Below are 16899 nucleotides of genomic sequence, written 5' to 3'. Positions count from 1 at the left end.
TTCTTTCTCCATTTACGTAATCGAGTGTATGTTGTTCTGTTTATTTTTACAGTACGGGTTCAGAGCAGTTATATAATCTACTCAAAGTCACGTCAGCAAAGTCAGAGTCTGGAATGGTGATTTTATGACCCGAAGCTCGTGAGTCAAAGCCCTACTAATTTTTTTTTTTTTTAACATTAAACCAATCAGGGGTTGAATGCATCACAGTTTCTCTAAATAAAACAAATCTCAACAAACCTCCACATCCTTGCTAATCACATCTTTTACTTGGTCACTCAGGGTTAGGGGTTAGCATTGGAAATCATTGGAAAGAGAATATATTTAAAAAGTGATTTTTTTTTCTAACATGAGCCGAACACTGAAGCTCATAAACTCAAATCAACAAAAACTGAATCAACAAAAGGAAGGAATAGGGTTGAAGAGATGTCTCAGGGGCGAGAATGCTCGCTGCTCTTCCGTGGAACCCAAGATCACTTCGTAGAAACCACAGTTCCCAGAAACCACCAGGGGCTCACAAACCCCAGTTAATTCCAGTTAACTCCAGTTCCTGGGGATCCAACGCTCTTTTCTGGCTTTTGTGGGCGCTTGCATTCACACAGCATACACTCTCACATACACGTTTAAAAAAAGAAAGAAAGAAAAAGATTAAAAAGAGAGAAGAGGAGGCATCTGGCTGGGTTCTTCCTACTCCTCTTACCAACCACAACCAAATCTTTCCCATTCTCCCCGCCTCTGCCACTCTCAGGCTGTTTCGCTTCAGTGCGCAGGCGCCAGACTGGAGGCTGGGCCGTGGTTTCCTAGGAGACCGTGCAGCAGCTGCGCTGCGGTTGGCCCGAAGGGAAGATGGGGGTGGAGTCGGAGGAGGAAGGCGGCCCCGCGGAGGAAGAAGACGCTCCTCGTGCCATGGAGCCCTCGCAAGCGGGGGCGGCGGGCAGCTCGCGGGGTGCGCGCCGTCCGGGTGATGGCGGGAGAGGGAGGGAAGGACGTGAAGGGCGGGAGCCCGGGGCGGTCGTTGAGTCGCGGCCTTCTGGTCCCGCTCGGGCCTGGGGAGTGCGGGCACTCCGTGTTGGCTGCTGAAGCCTGGGGGTGACGGCTGCATTCCTGCGCACACCGTCGGGGTGCACCTGTCTCCATGGCGGGCAGGACTTTTCTGACCTCCCCGTGGGGACCCCTGATGCTTCTTGAGACTCCAAATCAGAGAATAGGAGGATTTTGTCGCCCCCATGTATGCTTAGAGACCTAGCCTCGGCCTAGGGAGGAAAGGCTCGCCCGAACCTAGCAAGCAGGCTGGAGTCCCTAGGTGACCCACTTCCTACCCCAGGCCGTGGTCCAGCCTTGTGGCGCCAGGAACTGCACTGGATTCCCATTCCCTGACACTTCCCACCTCCAGGTAACAGAAAAGTTGTGGCAGAACAAAAGTTGTGTTTCTTTTATATCAACATTTTTCATCTCCTGGGTACATATATCAAAATTAAAGTCTGTACACAACCAGTCCTCTTTAATGGAAGACACCCATTCGGTTTTGTCAGTTTCCCCACAAATGTGCTTTTCCTAGCCTAGGGTTGGCATTGAGCCTGCCTTGTAACAAAGGAAGGCAGCTGTTCCCTGTTGCTTCCTGTTACACTCATAAACTGTTTACACACTGGACTGGTGGCTTCAGGTGCAGCCCTGACCCCAGTTTTTAAAATTAGATACTCAGTTTTGTTTTGTTTTTTTAATTGAGTGCTTAAATTATTCGTTTTCTGTTGCACCTCACACACTGTTGTAGGCACTGGGGACTTTAAAACAGGAAATCTTAACGCTTGTGGGGGACTAAATTTAGTGTCTTGGAACCCACAGGTTGTGTTGGTTTGGTGTTTTTAAATGTAGGAACAGGCCACTTTGACTAGTTCTCCAGTCGGTTGAAAATAATATTGCTACAGTTTCTTTGCCTCTACTGTTTAAAAGCTTCTAAAAAACCTTAACATCGTACTAGGTTTCGTGCCATCCATTATTTATCAAGAGTTCTCCCCTCTTAAATTAACTACTCAGAAAAGGAAGTAGCTGAAGAAATTCTAGTTAATTAAAGCAGGACTGAAGACCTTTTTTTGTTGATGGCGTTTCATGTCTTTGTTTTGTAGATACTGTGAAGCATATAAAAAGCTGGCATTGGATACTTCATAAATCCAAGGGGGGTGGGGACCATGTTGAATTGAAGCCACTATATGTTCTTTATTAGATGAAATGTTTAAAGGGTCTGCTAGTCTGTTAGTTGCTCACTGATGATAAGCAGCCTAAATATGTTGGTTTTCTTTTGTGTATTGTGCAGCAGTTTGCAGTCAAGGGCCACCAACACAAATCTCTTCGCCGAGAGTCATAGTCCACGTAGATCTGGATTGCTTTTATGCCCAAGTCGAAATGATCTCCAACCCAGAATTAAAGGACAGACCTTTAGGTAATCCACATTGATGGTGTCTTTGTTGAGTGATGATAAAATTAGCTTCAACATTTTTTTTTTTTTTTTTACTAACTGTATTAAGACAGTTCCTGGAGTCCATTTTCAGGTACTTTGGTGGCAGTCGTATTTGCTTTGCAACCAAGAGTAAATGTGCCGAGCCTTTTCCCCTTTAATAAAGCGGACATTAGCATAGGTAACACACGAACAGAAACCAGGATGTGCTCTTAATAGATGCAGTAGCTTGCTTCTGTGGGCTCAAACCTTAAGGAAGGAAAGCGGGTTTATGCGCGCAGAAAGGATCATTTAGTGTTAGCATGAAGGGCAGTCTTTGGTATCCCTGCTTCCTTCCTTTTCTTCTAGTACCTGGTTTGATGCTATAAGTCGTACCGTACTCCAGCCTAGGATTCTGTGAATCACAAAGGGATGCCTGCGTTTTACTTCTTCAGGGTGAGACTAAACCTTTAAGCTTTCCTAAGAGGCTAAGGATTTAAGTTAGGCCATCAGGTTTTTTTTTTTTTTTTTTCCCTCTGAAATAATTCCTAATTAGCACAAGATGCCCAGTAGTTATTTCATACTGAAAGTATTTTGTGGTTAAGAAATAACTATAAGTGGTTATTATGAAGAGAGAGTGTCAGGCCAGGCATACTGTGGGGAGTCCTTTTAGCTAGGGAGTTTGCCAGTCTGGTCTTTTAATATAGAGCTTTGGAGTCATGGATAGCTACCTTTGACTCAGTGACTCTCAGATATTGAAAAAAAAATGTATCTGTAACACTGATGTTATGTCTGAGGATGTCAGGTTCAATAATATGCAAAAAGAATGGGTTAGGTGGTTTCTATATTTTTATTCTCTATATTGCAGATGAATATGACTTACAGTGTTATGAAACAATCAACTTGTGTAAAAAGAAAAAGAGCATATAGGTTTAGCAATCTTAAATGCTTGGTAACTATAGGTGGTCATAATGTCAATTTTAAAAAGAAGCCCTAAATAATTCCTCATAGTAGCACTACAAATTATTATGAGCTATAGTTCATTGCTTAGAGTGTTTATTGGCACAAGATTTCTCATGGTTTCTGTAGCTTGGCTCTTAGAATATTGCGCCTCTATTCACTGGCAGTATGGTCAGAAGATAAATGAGTTTTTAATAACATCAACCAGTATTTAATTGTTTTTTTTTTGTTGTTGTTATTTTCTTCGGGCTTATTGTTTGGTGAACATACCCAAGAGTATTACATGACAATATAAAATTAATTGGGCTTTGAGTTGTCTGAAAAGAATCCTAGAAGGATTTAATTTATGTTTTATCACTGAAAAGTCCAAAGAATATATTGGCTTGAGGATAATTTAAATGTGAGAAACACAGCTTCCCTTTGGGAACTGGTATCTGTCCACATTCTTGTATGTAACTTCTGCTACAGTTATTCGGTGTTTTCTTAGTTAATATATAATTTCTGTCTTCTCTAATTATTTTATAATGTGTAAGTGGGGAATAGCTTGAAAACTTGATGCTTCTTAGGATTTTAATCGGGGTTCTTCTTACCCAGTTATCTTTTTGTTCTTGCCAAAACCCACTTGGCTGGTCAAGGTGGTACAAAATCCTGCAATCCTAGCACGTGTAAATGGGAGGCAGAGGGAAGGTGAGAGGCCAGCTTGTGCTACACGGTGAGCTCAAGGCCACTGTGAAAGGGAGGGCGAGGGTGAGTGTGTAGCAAAGGCCCCAAGAGCTCCGAACTAGCAGTGCTGAAGCCCTTGACAAGCACGCACAAGGCTGAGTTTGAGCCCCATTGCTGCAAACAACCACAGTTGCCAACAGTGGGTTACCACCTACGCTGCTCCAGCATGAAGCTACGAAGCTGTATTTTAAAATGCTCAGGTCGGCCTAGTTTCCCCAGGTGCTTGCTTATTTATTTATTTATTTATTTATTAATTTATTAATAGGTGTGCAACAGAAATACTTGGTGGTTACTTGCAACTACGAAGCCAGGAAACTGGGTGTGAAGAAGCTTATGAATGTGAGAGATGCGAAGGAAAAGTGTCCTCAGCTGGTCCTCGTGAATGGAGAAGACTTGAGCCGCTACAGAGAGATGTCCTACAAGGTCACAGGTGCAAGCTGGGTGCTGGAGACTTAGCATGTTTATGCAGGGTGACGTTACTATACAAATATCCATCATAAAGTGCCATATATGGAGTTCCTTTTGCCTAACACTTTAAAAAAAAAAAAGGGCCTTCCCCGCTTTAAAAATCCTTATGGAGTTGGCCGATGGCTCAGTGGAAGGATGCTCTTGATGTTAAACGTGACAGTCGGAGTTCTTCGCGGGCACCCACTTGGTAGAAGGAAAGAACAGACTTGGACAAGTTGTCCTTTGATCTCCACACATGTTGTCACATGTGCCCCCTTCCTCCACCAACAAAATAAATGTAATACATTTTTTTTAGCTATATAAGAAGATGACTTCATATACTCCCAGATAAATAAATTAAATACAAATTTTTAATTATATAAGTAAGCCGCTTTCACTGTTGCAGCTGTGAGGAAAAAAATGAACAGCCATTTATTCCTCGACATGTGCTTCAAGATTTTAACTACCTCTTAAGCACGGGTTGTTTTATTTATTTGTTTTTAGTGGACTACAGATAAAAAAGTTATGGATGTGGGAAAAGATTGAGTTAGATTTATTCCTATGAGTCATTGTCCTCGGAATATTATTTTGGGGCTTTTTTTCTTTGAATATTACCTTTACTCAAAAGTCTGTTAATTGAGGACCTTATCCAAGATGCTGTGCGGAGCTTGGCTGGAGAGATGGCTCAGCTGTTAAGAGCACTGATTGCTGTTTCAGATGATCTGCGTTCAATTTCCAGCATCCACATGGGGTTCACAACCATCTGCAGCTCTAGCTGGCCTCTCTAGGTACCAGGCACACACACACAGTACTACACAGACCCACATGTCAACAAAATGCCCATACATAATAAAATAAAAATTTAAGTAAAAAACTCAAGGTGTGAAACTGTGGTGCATATGGTATCATACATATGATGTGCACATATTTTATATGTCATATTTGCTACCTTAATCATTAAACAGTGAGATCGGTTCTAGTTTGTAACTTAATTATATCGGTGTCCCAATGTTATTTCAATTAGAATTGTTGGAGGAATTTAGTCCAGCTGTCGAGAGACTTGGATTTGATGAAAATTTTGTGGATCTAACAGAAATGGTGGAGAAAAGACTGCAGCAGCTCCCAAGTGAGGAGGTTCCGTCAGTGACTGTGTTCGGCCATGTTTACAATAACCAGTGTGAGTGCTTCCTCCGCGCCCCCTCGGTGACTGTAAGTGCACATATCCTGTAGCCAGTGAGCTCACTGACAGATGTGTCACTCTGTCATTCGGTGTCTAAGGTGGCCAAAATGAAGTCTTGCCAGTCTTGTCAAGGATTCAGAAAAGTGGAGTGGTGTGTAGGGCAGTGCCCCTCGAGGTGTGGCTTTGCTCTCTGAGGCCATTAACCTCTTGTTCTTTCTGCTCCTTATTTTTAAGAGCTCTACCTCTGTAGGTTAGCCTTAACTTACAGATGTTGACTTAGTACTTTTTGCTTTGTCATTTTTTTTTTAAGATTTATTTTTATTGTATGTATCTGAGTACACCATAGCTATCTTCAGACACACCAGAAGAGGGCATTGGATCCCATTCCAGATGGTTGTGAGCCACCATGTGGTTGCTGGGAATTGAACTCAGGATCTCTGGAAGAGCAGTCAGTGCTCTTAGCCGCTGAGCCATCTGTCCAGCCCCTCCTCTGTCATCTTTAATTCTGCATTTTGAGGTCCCCTGCTGGATCCTGGCCAAATCTTGTCCAGGCCTTTTGTCACAGGCCAGTCTGCTATTTGCTGGTGACTTCCCCAGACTTCAGGTAACCAGTTCAAATGACCATTAGTAACTAGTGGCAAAAAGCGACATGGTTTATCCCCACATATGAAGAAAGTGTGGAAGACAGATGTTTTTCCTGGGGTATTCCCAGGTGTAAATAAGTTGTAGTTAGTGCCTGGGAATATCTAATTAGGCCCTGGACACCCATGACTGCTGGAGAATGGATGTGGAGGACTAGCTTTTCCTGTCAGAGCGGCCTGACATGGTCGGTCCTGTGTCTCAGCATGCACTTCCTCGTATGCCCCTCTTTAGAACGTCCTGTATCATCGCCACAGACGACAGCGGCAGAACCTCTTTTCTAGGAGACATGAAGTCTCTCCTATGTAGTTTGTCCCTGTGCCCTTTTGTCAGTCCCTAGGGTGAAAAGCCAGAAAGATGTCAGATACATCTTTGTGCAGCTTTTAAAGCTGGCGCAGACCTTACTGTTTAAAAAAAAAAATGTGTGTAGAGAGAGCTGGGTTTCCTATTTCAAGTGAAGAAAGCCTAATTACTTAGTACTTTTTATTCCTTTATATAAGTTATTTAATTGAAACCAGTCTCACTATGTAGCCTGGCGGGCCTGGAACTTCGGTGTTGACCAGGATAGCTTTAAATTCCGAGATCAGCTTGCCTCTGCCTCCCGAGTGGCTGGCTCCACATAGATCTAAAGGCAGTTTCTTTCAAACCAGTAGATAGACAGGCAGAATCATGGTGTGGACGCTCTGGTCTCTTATAGACAAGCCAGTTATCACTTTGGTACATTTATTTTATCTTGCCTCTGTGGACTGTGTGTGTGATCTCAGCTAGGCTGACTGATGGGCCACAGGGGAGTAAGTCCTGTGACAGACTCTTTGTCTCCATGTCCTTCCAGCATGGGTCCTAGGATGGGTCCACACCAAAGAAAACCTGTTTTTTTTTTTTTTTTTTTTTAAACCTCCCTACGATATCATAAGCAGATCTCCTAACCTGTGGGCCAGTCATTATTTCCAGCCGGTTATGTGGTGTGTGACATCCAGATGCCATTCTAAGCTCTGTCTGTCTCCCTAGTGTGTGTTTCCTGGTGTTCCTCTATTGGTAAAGGTGAATGAAGGGTCCACGCATGTCAGCTAGAATTGCCAGGGGCTGCACTTTCAGTCAGTGAGGGAGTGCTCCCTGCATGCATTCCTTAGCACAGGCCCTTGGTTCCTGCTCAGTTTCTGATGACCCAGGATAAACTAAGGAAGCAGTTGGAGGAGTGGTGAGGGGTGTCGGGGGTTGGAGGAAGAGTATCAACAAAATCCTCGGCTCTTTTAACCCCATTTGTGAGAGAGAAAATAATGCTTTTGTGGTAATACCATTGTCGTTATAGCTGTGAACCTACACAACATCATGCATCTGAGACTTGTGGTTGGATCGCAGATTGCAGCAGAGATGCGGGAAGCCATGTATAATCAGCTCGGGCTCACAGGCTGCGCTGGAGTGGCTCCTAATAAACTCTTGGCAAAGTTAGTGTCTGGGGTTTTTAAACCAAATCAGCAGACAGTCTTACTACCTGAAAGTTGTCAACATCTCATTCACAGTTTGAACCATATAAAGGAAATTCCTGGTAAGACCAATACATTTGAAGAGTGTATATTGGCTTTGTTGTGATTTCTTTAAATATGCAGTTAATTCCTAGGGGCATACACTTGGCTTCTGGAGAAAACCAAAAACCTGAAATGTTTTGTGGAACAAATCTGCGTTAAGATATATGTTCAAGTACTTTTTCCATACAAGACTTTGAGCGGTGCCCTGGAGCCATATGGTGGAAACATCTTTAATATTGACAGTAGCTTGGTTTTGAAAAGCAAAGCTGTCGTAACACTGTGTGTGAATTTCTGCTGTTTAGGTATCGGCTATAAAACTGCCAAGCGTCTTGAAGTTCTGGGAATCAACAGTGTTCATGATCTCCAAACCTTTCCAATCAAAACATTAGAAAAAGAATTAGGAATTGCAATTGCTCAGCGTATCCAGCAGCTCAGCTTTGGAGAGGACAAGTCTCCTGTCACACCGTCAGGGCCACCACAGGTGTGTGAGCATGGGGTGCTTATGATGCTACTTAGGCTGAAGATGTCTGGTGTCACTGTTCACCCCTCTGCTGTGCTGTGCAGCTTGTGAGTGATCCTTGCCCGGGAGACGCGTATTCTGAAATTGAAACTTGCCCGCTAGTAGTTTTAAATCTAATTATCTATTTTTTGTTACTACTTCCTTAAAATCTTGATACACACACAAACATATGAAGAAAACCTTTTAACCTTGTAAACATCCTCGTTTCTAGACTAATACAGTGATTTGGAAAGTGGGGAGGAATAATTACCCAGTTAGCAAGGGTGTTTTCCTCACGTGCCAGGCCTGTCTGAATTCGCTTCACCCACTCATCGCATTGAATCTCACCATAACCTCTGAGCGAGGCAGTGTCCTTTGTTCAGACCTTCCTTCCTGCCTCCGTGCTTCCTCTTTCCCTCTAAGACCAGGGCACTGCACTATCAAAAGGTTAAATAACTTCTCCAAGCATAAACTCAGATTAAGGTTCTAGGGCCATGGGAACCTTGCTGTAGTCCTATAGAAGAATTAGAGATGGCCTTCGTGCGTTACATTGCATGACTCTTGGTGTACAATAACGGTGCACACAATAACTGCACACATACTAAGTGTATATAAAATAACTGCACACAACAGGATTTAGGGCAAAAGTGAATCTGGTGTTACTGATTCATAAAGACAGGTAGTAAAGAACATGTTGAGTATTTGCATGAACACTGTGTTAGCTTTTCCATTAACCCTTATTTATACTTCTTTGGTAGTCCTTTAGTGAAGAAGATACATTTAAAAAGTGTTCCTCAGAAGTGGAAGCTAAAGCTAAGATTGAAGAATTACTTTCCAGCCTTTTGACCAGGTGCGTTTCACCTTGCCTCATCATCTTTTATATTTAGGCTGGATGTAGAACCACCTCATGTTCTATGTTGGGTTTTACAGATTAACTGTGAACGAGGCACTGTTATTCAAGATAGATCATTTGCCATTAGATTTCTCTTATCTGTGCTCTTAATTAAAATGACCGACTTGCATTGGTTGTCATTCGGGTCACATGGGGGTTTACCTGATCTTAAGCCACAGTGGTTACCTAAAGGGCTTCTTCAGTATATCTCATCGTAATCCTAGATTAGGTGAGAAGGAGGTTTTCAGTCTTCCCTGTAGCTGTTGCAAGCCTCTGCTGCAGACAGTAGGACTGGCTTTTCAGTTAAAAGGGGAGCCACAGAGAGGATTCAGTCTGCTAGAGTTCTCCTGGTCCTCTGGGTGATGGCTCAGAGTAGGAAGGAGCTGAGGAGCAGGGAGAGAGGCAGCAGCAGAAGCCCCTGCCTCCCTTTCTCAGACTCTTGAACGTGGAGCCAAAGGAAGGGATGGCTAAACAGGTGTCTGTGCAATGCAAGTTCATACAAGGGGCTCTGAGCAGACAGCCAACAATGATGTGCCAACTGGGATCTAAATATACAAAAAAAATAATGCAAACTGTGCAAGAAATGCTTTCCTGGTGTTCCTTGTCACCTTTCAAATGTGCACTTCTCAATTCCCATAAGAAAGTAGTCATCTCCCATCACTTCCTGTCGTTACAAGTGTCCTAAGTTGGTTTAGAGCCTGTGTACTTCTGAAGTGCTCCGAGGATGGCTGGTTTAGAGCCTGTGTGTTTCTGAAGCGCTCCGAGGATGGCTGGCTGTACAGAGATGAGACAGCCTGATGTTTGTTGCACAGATCTGCTGTCACGTGCAGCACTTCTGGAGCAGAGCTGTGCAGTGCGTTGCTGGCTGCCTGCTCTGAGGTAGAGCGTGACTCAGCTCCAGAGAGATGGCTCACTCTCTTCTGGGGACTCTGCTGCTGAAACTGGGTCATCCACTCCACCTCAGCTCACGCGTACCCTGAACTCAGTGGCCGTGGAGAACAGTCCAGTCCTGTGCATGCAAACACCAGAGGCCGTATGTGTGGTTACTTTGTGTTCTCCACCTGAAGACTATCCTGAAGAGAGTGGGTACTCTAACCGTCTGAGACGCCTAGAGTCCTCAGCCCGAGTCTCTGTTGCCAGTGCTCCCTAACACCACACTGTTGTGCTGTGACTGAGGTTAATAGAAGTCATGTGACAGGTATAAAATAATTTAATATATCTGTGTGTCTGTATGTCTGAAAATACAGTTTTCTTCTAGAGACTTTACTGACTAATCCTACAGGTAGGAGAGAAAGGTAAGCTGTCTTTTAAAGAGCCAGGCTCTAGGCACTTGGTTAAACTTGGGTTTAGCCTTTTCCCAGTGTTCTGTTGAACAGACCTCAAGTCTGACGAGGTGGTTGGTAGTTCCCACCTAAGTCCAAGTGCCGCCCTTCCACCATTGTTGGAACGTGGCTAGTGCAGTGTCTGCTTTTGGCTCGTCGGCTGCAGCTGCTGCGGACGACTGAAGGCTGCTGTGCTTTGCCAGGTTGCATTGTCCTTTCTGATCCTATGAGCCGCTCCTCACAGATGAGCTTCTGAGTCAGTCCCAGCTCTCGCTCCCACGCCCTGGGTCCAGACTGCACGCTGTCTTCATGAGCAGGCGCTCACTCACCTTACAGTTCTAGGAATCAGTCTGGGGCAAGGCAGTAGCTGTCTTGTTTTCAGAGTTGTGCACTGCCCTGCCCTGCCAGCACTTGGGAGGGGCTTCCTCATGCATGCTGCTGGGGTTTCTGTTCAGCAGTCCTTGGCTCTTGGTAAGGCATTAGTACTTCACGGGCTGTAACTTCTTTAAACCATATATAAATATATAAAAGTAAATATTTATATGCAGTTTATGTGTATTACTTATATGATATATATTATAAAATTTACATTATTTATATACACACATGTATAATTTTAGGTAAGTAGAAAATCTTTCTGTATTTTTTTTTAATAGCTATTCTCCCCCTCCTCTGCCAACTTCTCCCATGTCCTCTTCCATACGTCTTTCAGCCCTGTCTTCTACTTCTGCCTCCTCCCTCAGTGGCCGTCTACTGCCTTTAGCTACCAGCTGGTGGGAGGCTGTGCTTCCCTTTCTGGCATCCATGCTGATGTGGACTCCTGTCCACCAGAACTGTTGGTGGTTCCTGAGTGCCTCATCCTGGTCAGGTCCAGAAGGCAATCTCGTGGCAGTTACCCTGGCTCTTACTGTCTTCGTCTCTCTCTTCATCACTGTCCACTAAGCCTTGGGTGTGGTGTTATGTTGTAGATGTCCTATTATTTGGGGTTCGCCACTCCACGGGTGCTTTGATTCTCTGCACTTTGTCCATTTGTGCTTCTCTGTAATTACCTCCATCTGCTACAGAAAGCACCTTATTTGATGTGGAGGAGAGCTGCTGTCACCCATGGGTATTAGGATAAGTATTTAGAAGGCAAGAGATGCTAAACCTACCGGTTGAGTGAAATGGTGGAGGCAGGTGCTTCTCTAGGGTCTGTGACCTCTCCAGCTAAAGGTTTCTGCTAGTCTTCAGCACCAGGTATGAAGTTCCTTCTGTTCAGCAGACTTTAAATCCAATTATATATATATATTGGAGATATATCTATATCATCTATATCTATATCTATATCTATATCTATATCTATATCTATATCTATATCTATATCTATATCTATCTATATCTAGTGAGAGCAAGCAGGCAAAGAGAGCAAGCTTCCTTCTTCTATGTCCTTATATAGGCTGCCAGCAGGTGTGGCCCAAATTAAAGGTGGATCTTCCCACTTTAAAAGATCTGGATTAAAATTGTCTTCCCACTTCAAATGATTGGAAAGAGAAAAGAAAAGAAAAAAAAAAAGCCCTCAGCAGCTGTGCCCAGCCAGTTGGGTTTTAGTTAATTCCAGATGTAGTCAAGTTGGCAACCAAGAATAGCCAGCACAGCTTGTCATTATGGGAGTTCCCGGGACTTCCAGCTGGGTGGGGTTCCTGATAACTCTGTTTCCTGGTGTCCTGCATAGCACATTCCTGCACTATGACAGCTAGTCAGAGGAGGGAGATGTGGGGAGCTTCAGGCTTAGTACCAGCTTGATTTCTGCAAGCCCGGTGACCAGTGTGTGGTGTCTTTAGTACATCACAAGTTAGGACATGCAATTAAGAGCAGTGACAATTGCATGTATTATCTTGTAATATTTTTTGGCCCACCCCCACCCCCACCCCGACACTGGACTTTTGATAAGTGCATGGGACTTGTGGGGAGCATTGCTTCACTGTATGAAGGATTCCGTATGGCCTTTTCACCATCGCTAGTGTCACTTCTCCCTCCTGGGCTTCTCTGCAGTCTCTACCCTCTCATCTTGCTCTCCAGTTAACTCTCCCCCTACCCTTGCCCCCCTTCCCTTCATAGACCTGCGCTCCACTGTCCTCTCTACAGGGCTTCCCACTGCATGGTCCTTTTCTCCTTGGCTGGATTGCACACTTACTCCAAGTTAGAAACTCCTAAGTAAGCGAGAACGTGCAGAGTTTGTCTTTCTAGGTCTAGGTGACCTCACTAGGTTTAATATTGTCTAGTACCCAGGCCAAAAATCTATGGCCAGATTAGAGTTAGAAAACAACTAGCTTTATGTGCTCTTTCATTGCGCATGACCATTACCTGCATTCTGTCCGTCCTCGTCCCCGTATAGCTAAGCTTTTCTGTCCTCTTTTCTTCATGTTATACTGTACTACACACACACACACACACACACACACACATGTACGTACGTACGTATGTATGTATGTACATATCTATGTGTGTGTATTGGCTAGATTCTGCATATGAGAGAACATTTTTCTTTATGAGAGTGTGTGATCTTGCTTAATATTGTGTCACAAGTGGATTGATGGGCCTCTGGGTGTCTGCCCAGGGGTACTATAGCTGGGTCTCCTGTGATAGATTTGTTTTTAGCTTTCTGAGGAAACTCCACACTGGTTTCCATGGCTACCCCAGTTTGTCTTCTCAGCAGAAGTGAATGAGGAGTCTCCTTTGTACACATTCCTCCAGGCACTTGTTCCCATTTACCTTACTGTGGCCATTGAGGTGTGGTTGGATGAAATGCCAAAGTAATTTTCATTGACTTTTTTCTCCCAACTGCTAAGGCTGTTGAAAATTATTTTTATTTTTATTTTTCTTGGCAGGTGGTGTTGTTTTCTTGATGCATGGTCTTTTTAGTTCTCTATATATTCTGGCTATCAGTCCTCTATTAGATACATAGCTGTCATGGCTTTGCTATGTTGACATTGAGGTACTTATTTGGATATTTTTGAACATTCATTATTATTTCATTTTCTATGGTGCATTTAGTTTCTATAGTTACAGGATCTGACACTTCAATAAATAAGTATTCCATCATCTTAAAATCATGTTAATTTATCTTATTATTGTGTTTTCCATTTCTATTTTAGAGTATGCCAGGATGGACGGAAGCCCCATACAGTAAGATTAGTCATCCGTCGGCACTCTGACAAGCACTGTAACCGAGAGAGTCGTCAGTGCCCTATCCCATCCCACGTCATTCAGAAGTTAGGGACAGGTATGGGCCAGTTCTCTAAGAAGATATTGAACTCTTTAAAAAGCAAACTTTGAGTTAGAAACATGCCACATTAAAGTGTTTTCATGTATTCTTCAAAACTTAGTTATATTTTACCAGGAATTAACATTAGGAAAACTTTTTAATAGATAATAAAAGTAAATTTACTCAATCAACTCAGTAAGTTAAAAATATTTCCTGAGTTCAGAGGGTACAAATCTAATATAATTATAAAGTACATTTAGTAAATAATATCAGATGCGTGGTGATCCCACTTTAGATTTTAAGTTCTTAATCCAAGTCATATAAATAATGTTGTGCTTTGAATACTAATAAAAGTGCATGTGTTTATTACATCCTGTGTTTATTACATCCTTCTACATGTTACTTAGGAAATCATGACGCGATGCCTCCCCTGATTGATATCCTTATGAAACTTTTCCGAAATATGGTGAACGTGAAGAAGCCCTTTCACCTGACTCTTATGAGCGTGTGCTTCTGCAACCTGAAAGCCCTGAGCAGCGCTAAGAAAGGGCCCATGGACGGCTACCTCACGTCCCTCCCAACCCCTGCCTACACCGACAAGCGCGGCTTTGTAAGTACACCCTGGCTGCACTGCTGCCAGACCCACCATCTGCATTTGTATGTAGTGCAGTTTGGAGACTCTTTGAGGTGCTATTGTGTGGATGATTTAGTTGTTTCTAGTCTAGATCGTATCAAGGGATGGTTGCTGGCCTTAAATATATTGTAATCTAAGAGGAAAATGTAAACACAGAATAAGAGAGACAGCCATTATGGTGCTTCTGTTTTGGGAAGTGTTAACTAACACATTTTCTGCGGGGGGAGGGGGTCCTATAAAAATACTGTGGATTGACTTATAAATGTAAACATATCTAGAAATTAATTACCACTGTACTAAGGCTAGGATACTATTAGAATAATTGCTGAGCTGTAGTTGAGTGCATGAATGTTTTATGGCATAGAAAACTAGAAGGGAAATTCAGGTGAAAAATTTTATAGAAAAATTGAGTAAACTTAGGTTGAGACTGTTTCTAAGTTTTATATAAATGTAGTATTACAGATTAAAAAATGATATACTTTTATTGTGCTTTTTTGTTACTGTTAAGTGTTACCTTTTAGACAAGTAGTTTTTGGGAAATCATCCCTTTCTGCTTTGTGTTTCTATTTTTAATGGCATTGGATCACATTATCTACTGAGTTAGATGTGCAGCCCATGGTGGCTGGGGTCTTTCCTTATGCGTGTCTTGTCTCCTACTCTGCTAGCTAGCAGGGACTGCATGAGTATGATGATAGGCCACACAGTAATGTGAGACACGGGATGGATTGCTCTCTGTCAAGGTCAGAGGTGCCGGGCAGGTTTGCAGGTGTGTGAGACACTAGCTCCAGGAGAACTGCAGCAGTGATATGGAAGGCTGCAAACTCCTGAGCTCTGCTCTTCCCCTTGTGTTGTAGAAAATGAAGGACACCCACACGGAAGACTCTCACAAGGAGAAAGAAGCAAACTGGGATTGTCTACCAAGTAGAAGAATCGAAAGCACGGGAACGGGGGAGTCTCCGTTGGATGCCACCTGTTTTCCTAAAGAAAAAGACACAAGTGACTTGCCTCTCCAGGCACTGCCAGAGGGTGTTGATCAAGAAGTCTTTAAGCAACTTCCAGCAGATATTCAAGAAGAAATCCTTTCTATAAAATCTAGAGAAAATCTAAAAGGGAAAGGAAATTTAAGTTGTCCGTTGCATGCCTCTAAAGGAGTATTGTCTTTCTTTTCTACAAAGCAAATGCAAGCCAGTCGCTTAAGCCCCAGAGACACTGCGCTCCCTAGCAAGCGAGTATCAGCTGCATCTCCCTGTGAGCCGGGAACGTCAGGACTGAGCCCCAGTAGCGCCTCTCATCCATCGCGCGGAAAGGACTGTTCCTATTACATAGACAGCCAGTTAAAGGATGAGCGTACGAGTCAAGGCCCTACTGAGTCTCAAGGATGCCAGTTTTCCAGCACGAACCCTGCTGTTTCTGGTTTTCATTCCTTTCCTAATCTGCAGACTGAACAGCTCTTCTCCACACACCGCACTGTAGACAGCCACAAGCAGACAGCCACCGCCTCTCACCAGGGACTAGAAAGCAGAGAGATGGATTCTGCAGAAGAAAAGCTTCCTTTCCCACCAGACATTGATCCGCAAGTTTTCTATGAGCTTCCAGAAGAGGTCCAAAAGGAGCTGATGGCCGAATGGGAGAGAGATGGAGCAGCGCGCCCCTCGGCGCACAGATAAGTCCAGAAAGCCAGGGAGTGCTAGTTCCTAGGTCGCCGGGGCAGGGGCATAACCAAATAGAAAGAGTCAGTGGTGTGGAAATCCGATGTAAGATAAGGCAAAAGTGGGCACAGGAAGGAAATTCTAGTACAAAGGGAAAATACCCATAATGTGGTAATGTAAAAAAAAAGCTATCTCCCTATTATTTCTGTTTTATATCATTGTCAATAAAAGGAATATCATGGTCAACACTGGGCTCTCACTGTAAGTTGTGAGACAGATTTTTTATGCCTGAAAATAGGAGTTCATCACAGCATCATTATGCATAGGAAAGAACGGGCTTTGGTTTTGGTTTTCTTTGGGTTGTTTGGTTGTTTGGTGTGTGTGTGTGTGAACTGTGCAGTATGGCAAAGTCAGTCCATGACATCCAAATAGGAAATTCTCTTGTCATATTCAAAAGGTAAATACTTTGGCTAAATCACTACATACAATTTAACAAGTTGACTTAACTTTGGATTTTGTTTCTGAAATAATATCCTAGTGTGTAACCCAGTCCAGCCACAGTTTTCTGATCTTTCTGCCTTAATCCCCTGAGTTTAGAGACTGCATTGGGGTGCACCAATATGTCAACCTACTAACTGGTTTATGAAGATTTTGTGTGTTCATGTGCACCTGTGTGTGAGTGTGTGTGTGTGTGTGTGTGTATGTGTGAGAGAGAGAGAGAGAGTCATTCCATAGAAACCAGAAAGGGGCATGTAA

The 16899-nt window shown here is 43.4% G+C and overlaps 1 protein-coding gene across 6 annotated transcripts; it reads left to right on the top strand.

The window, feature by feature from the left end:
• Nucleotides 1-843: 843 nt before the first annotated feature.
• Nucleotides 844-16423, top strand: Poli (DNA polymerase iota). Of its 6 annotated transcripts, XM_029471896.2 has the most exons (11): nt 926-943; nt 1322-1390; nt 2309-2434; nt 4377-4541; nt 5583-5735; nt 7687-7923; nt 8206-8384; nt 9161-9252; nt 13751-13878; nt 14268-14470; nt 15349-16420. In XM_029471896.2, the coding sequence occupies exons 3-11, from the start codon at nt 2398-2400 to the stop codon at nt 16159-16161; spliced, it is 2007 nt and encodes a 668-aa protein (XP_029327756.1). In that variant the 5' UTR covers nt 926-943; nt 1322-1390; nt 2309-2397; the 3' UTR covers nt 16162-16420. The 6 variants fall into 6 exon arrangements, with proteins under 6 accessions (XP_029327754.1, XP_021005956.2, XP_021005954.1 ...); XM_029471894.2 differs by lacking the exon at nt 1322-1390 and having other exon boundaries at nt 844-943; nt 5652-5735; nt 15349-16423; XM_021150297.3 differs by lacking the exon at nt 1322-1390 and having other exon boundaries at nt 844-943; nt 2312-2434; nt 15349-16421.
• Nucleotides 16424-16899: the final 476 nt, after the last annotated feature.

Source organism: Mus caroli, unplaced genomic scaffold, assembly GCF_978045245.1.
Source record: "Mus caroli unplaced genomic scaffold, Mus_caroli_1 scaffold_19, whole genome shotgun sequence".
NCBI classification, from domain to species: Eukaryota; Metazoa; Chordata; class Mammalia; order Rodentia; family Muridae; genus Mus; species Mus caroli.
Note: the sequence above shows the minus strand (reverse complement) of the source record. Positions and strands in the feature narration are given on the sequence as shown.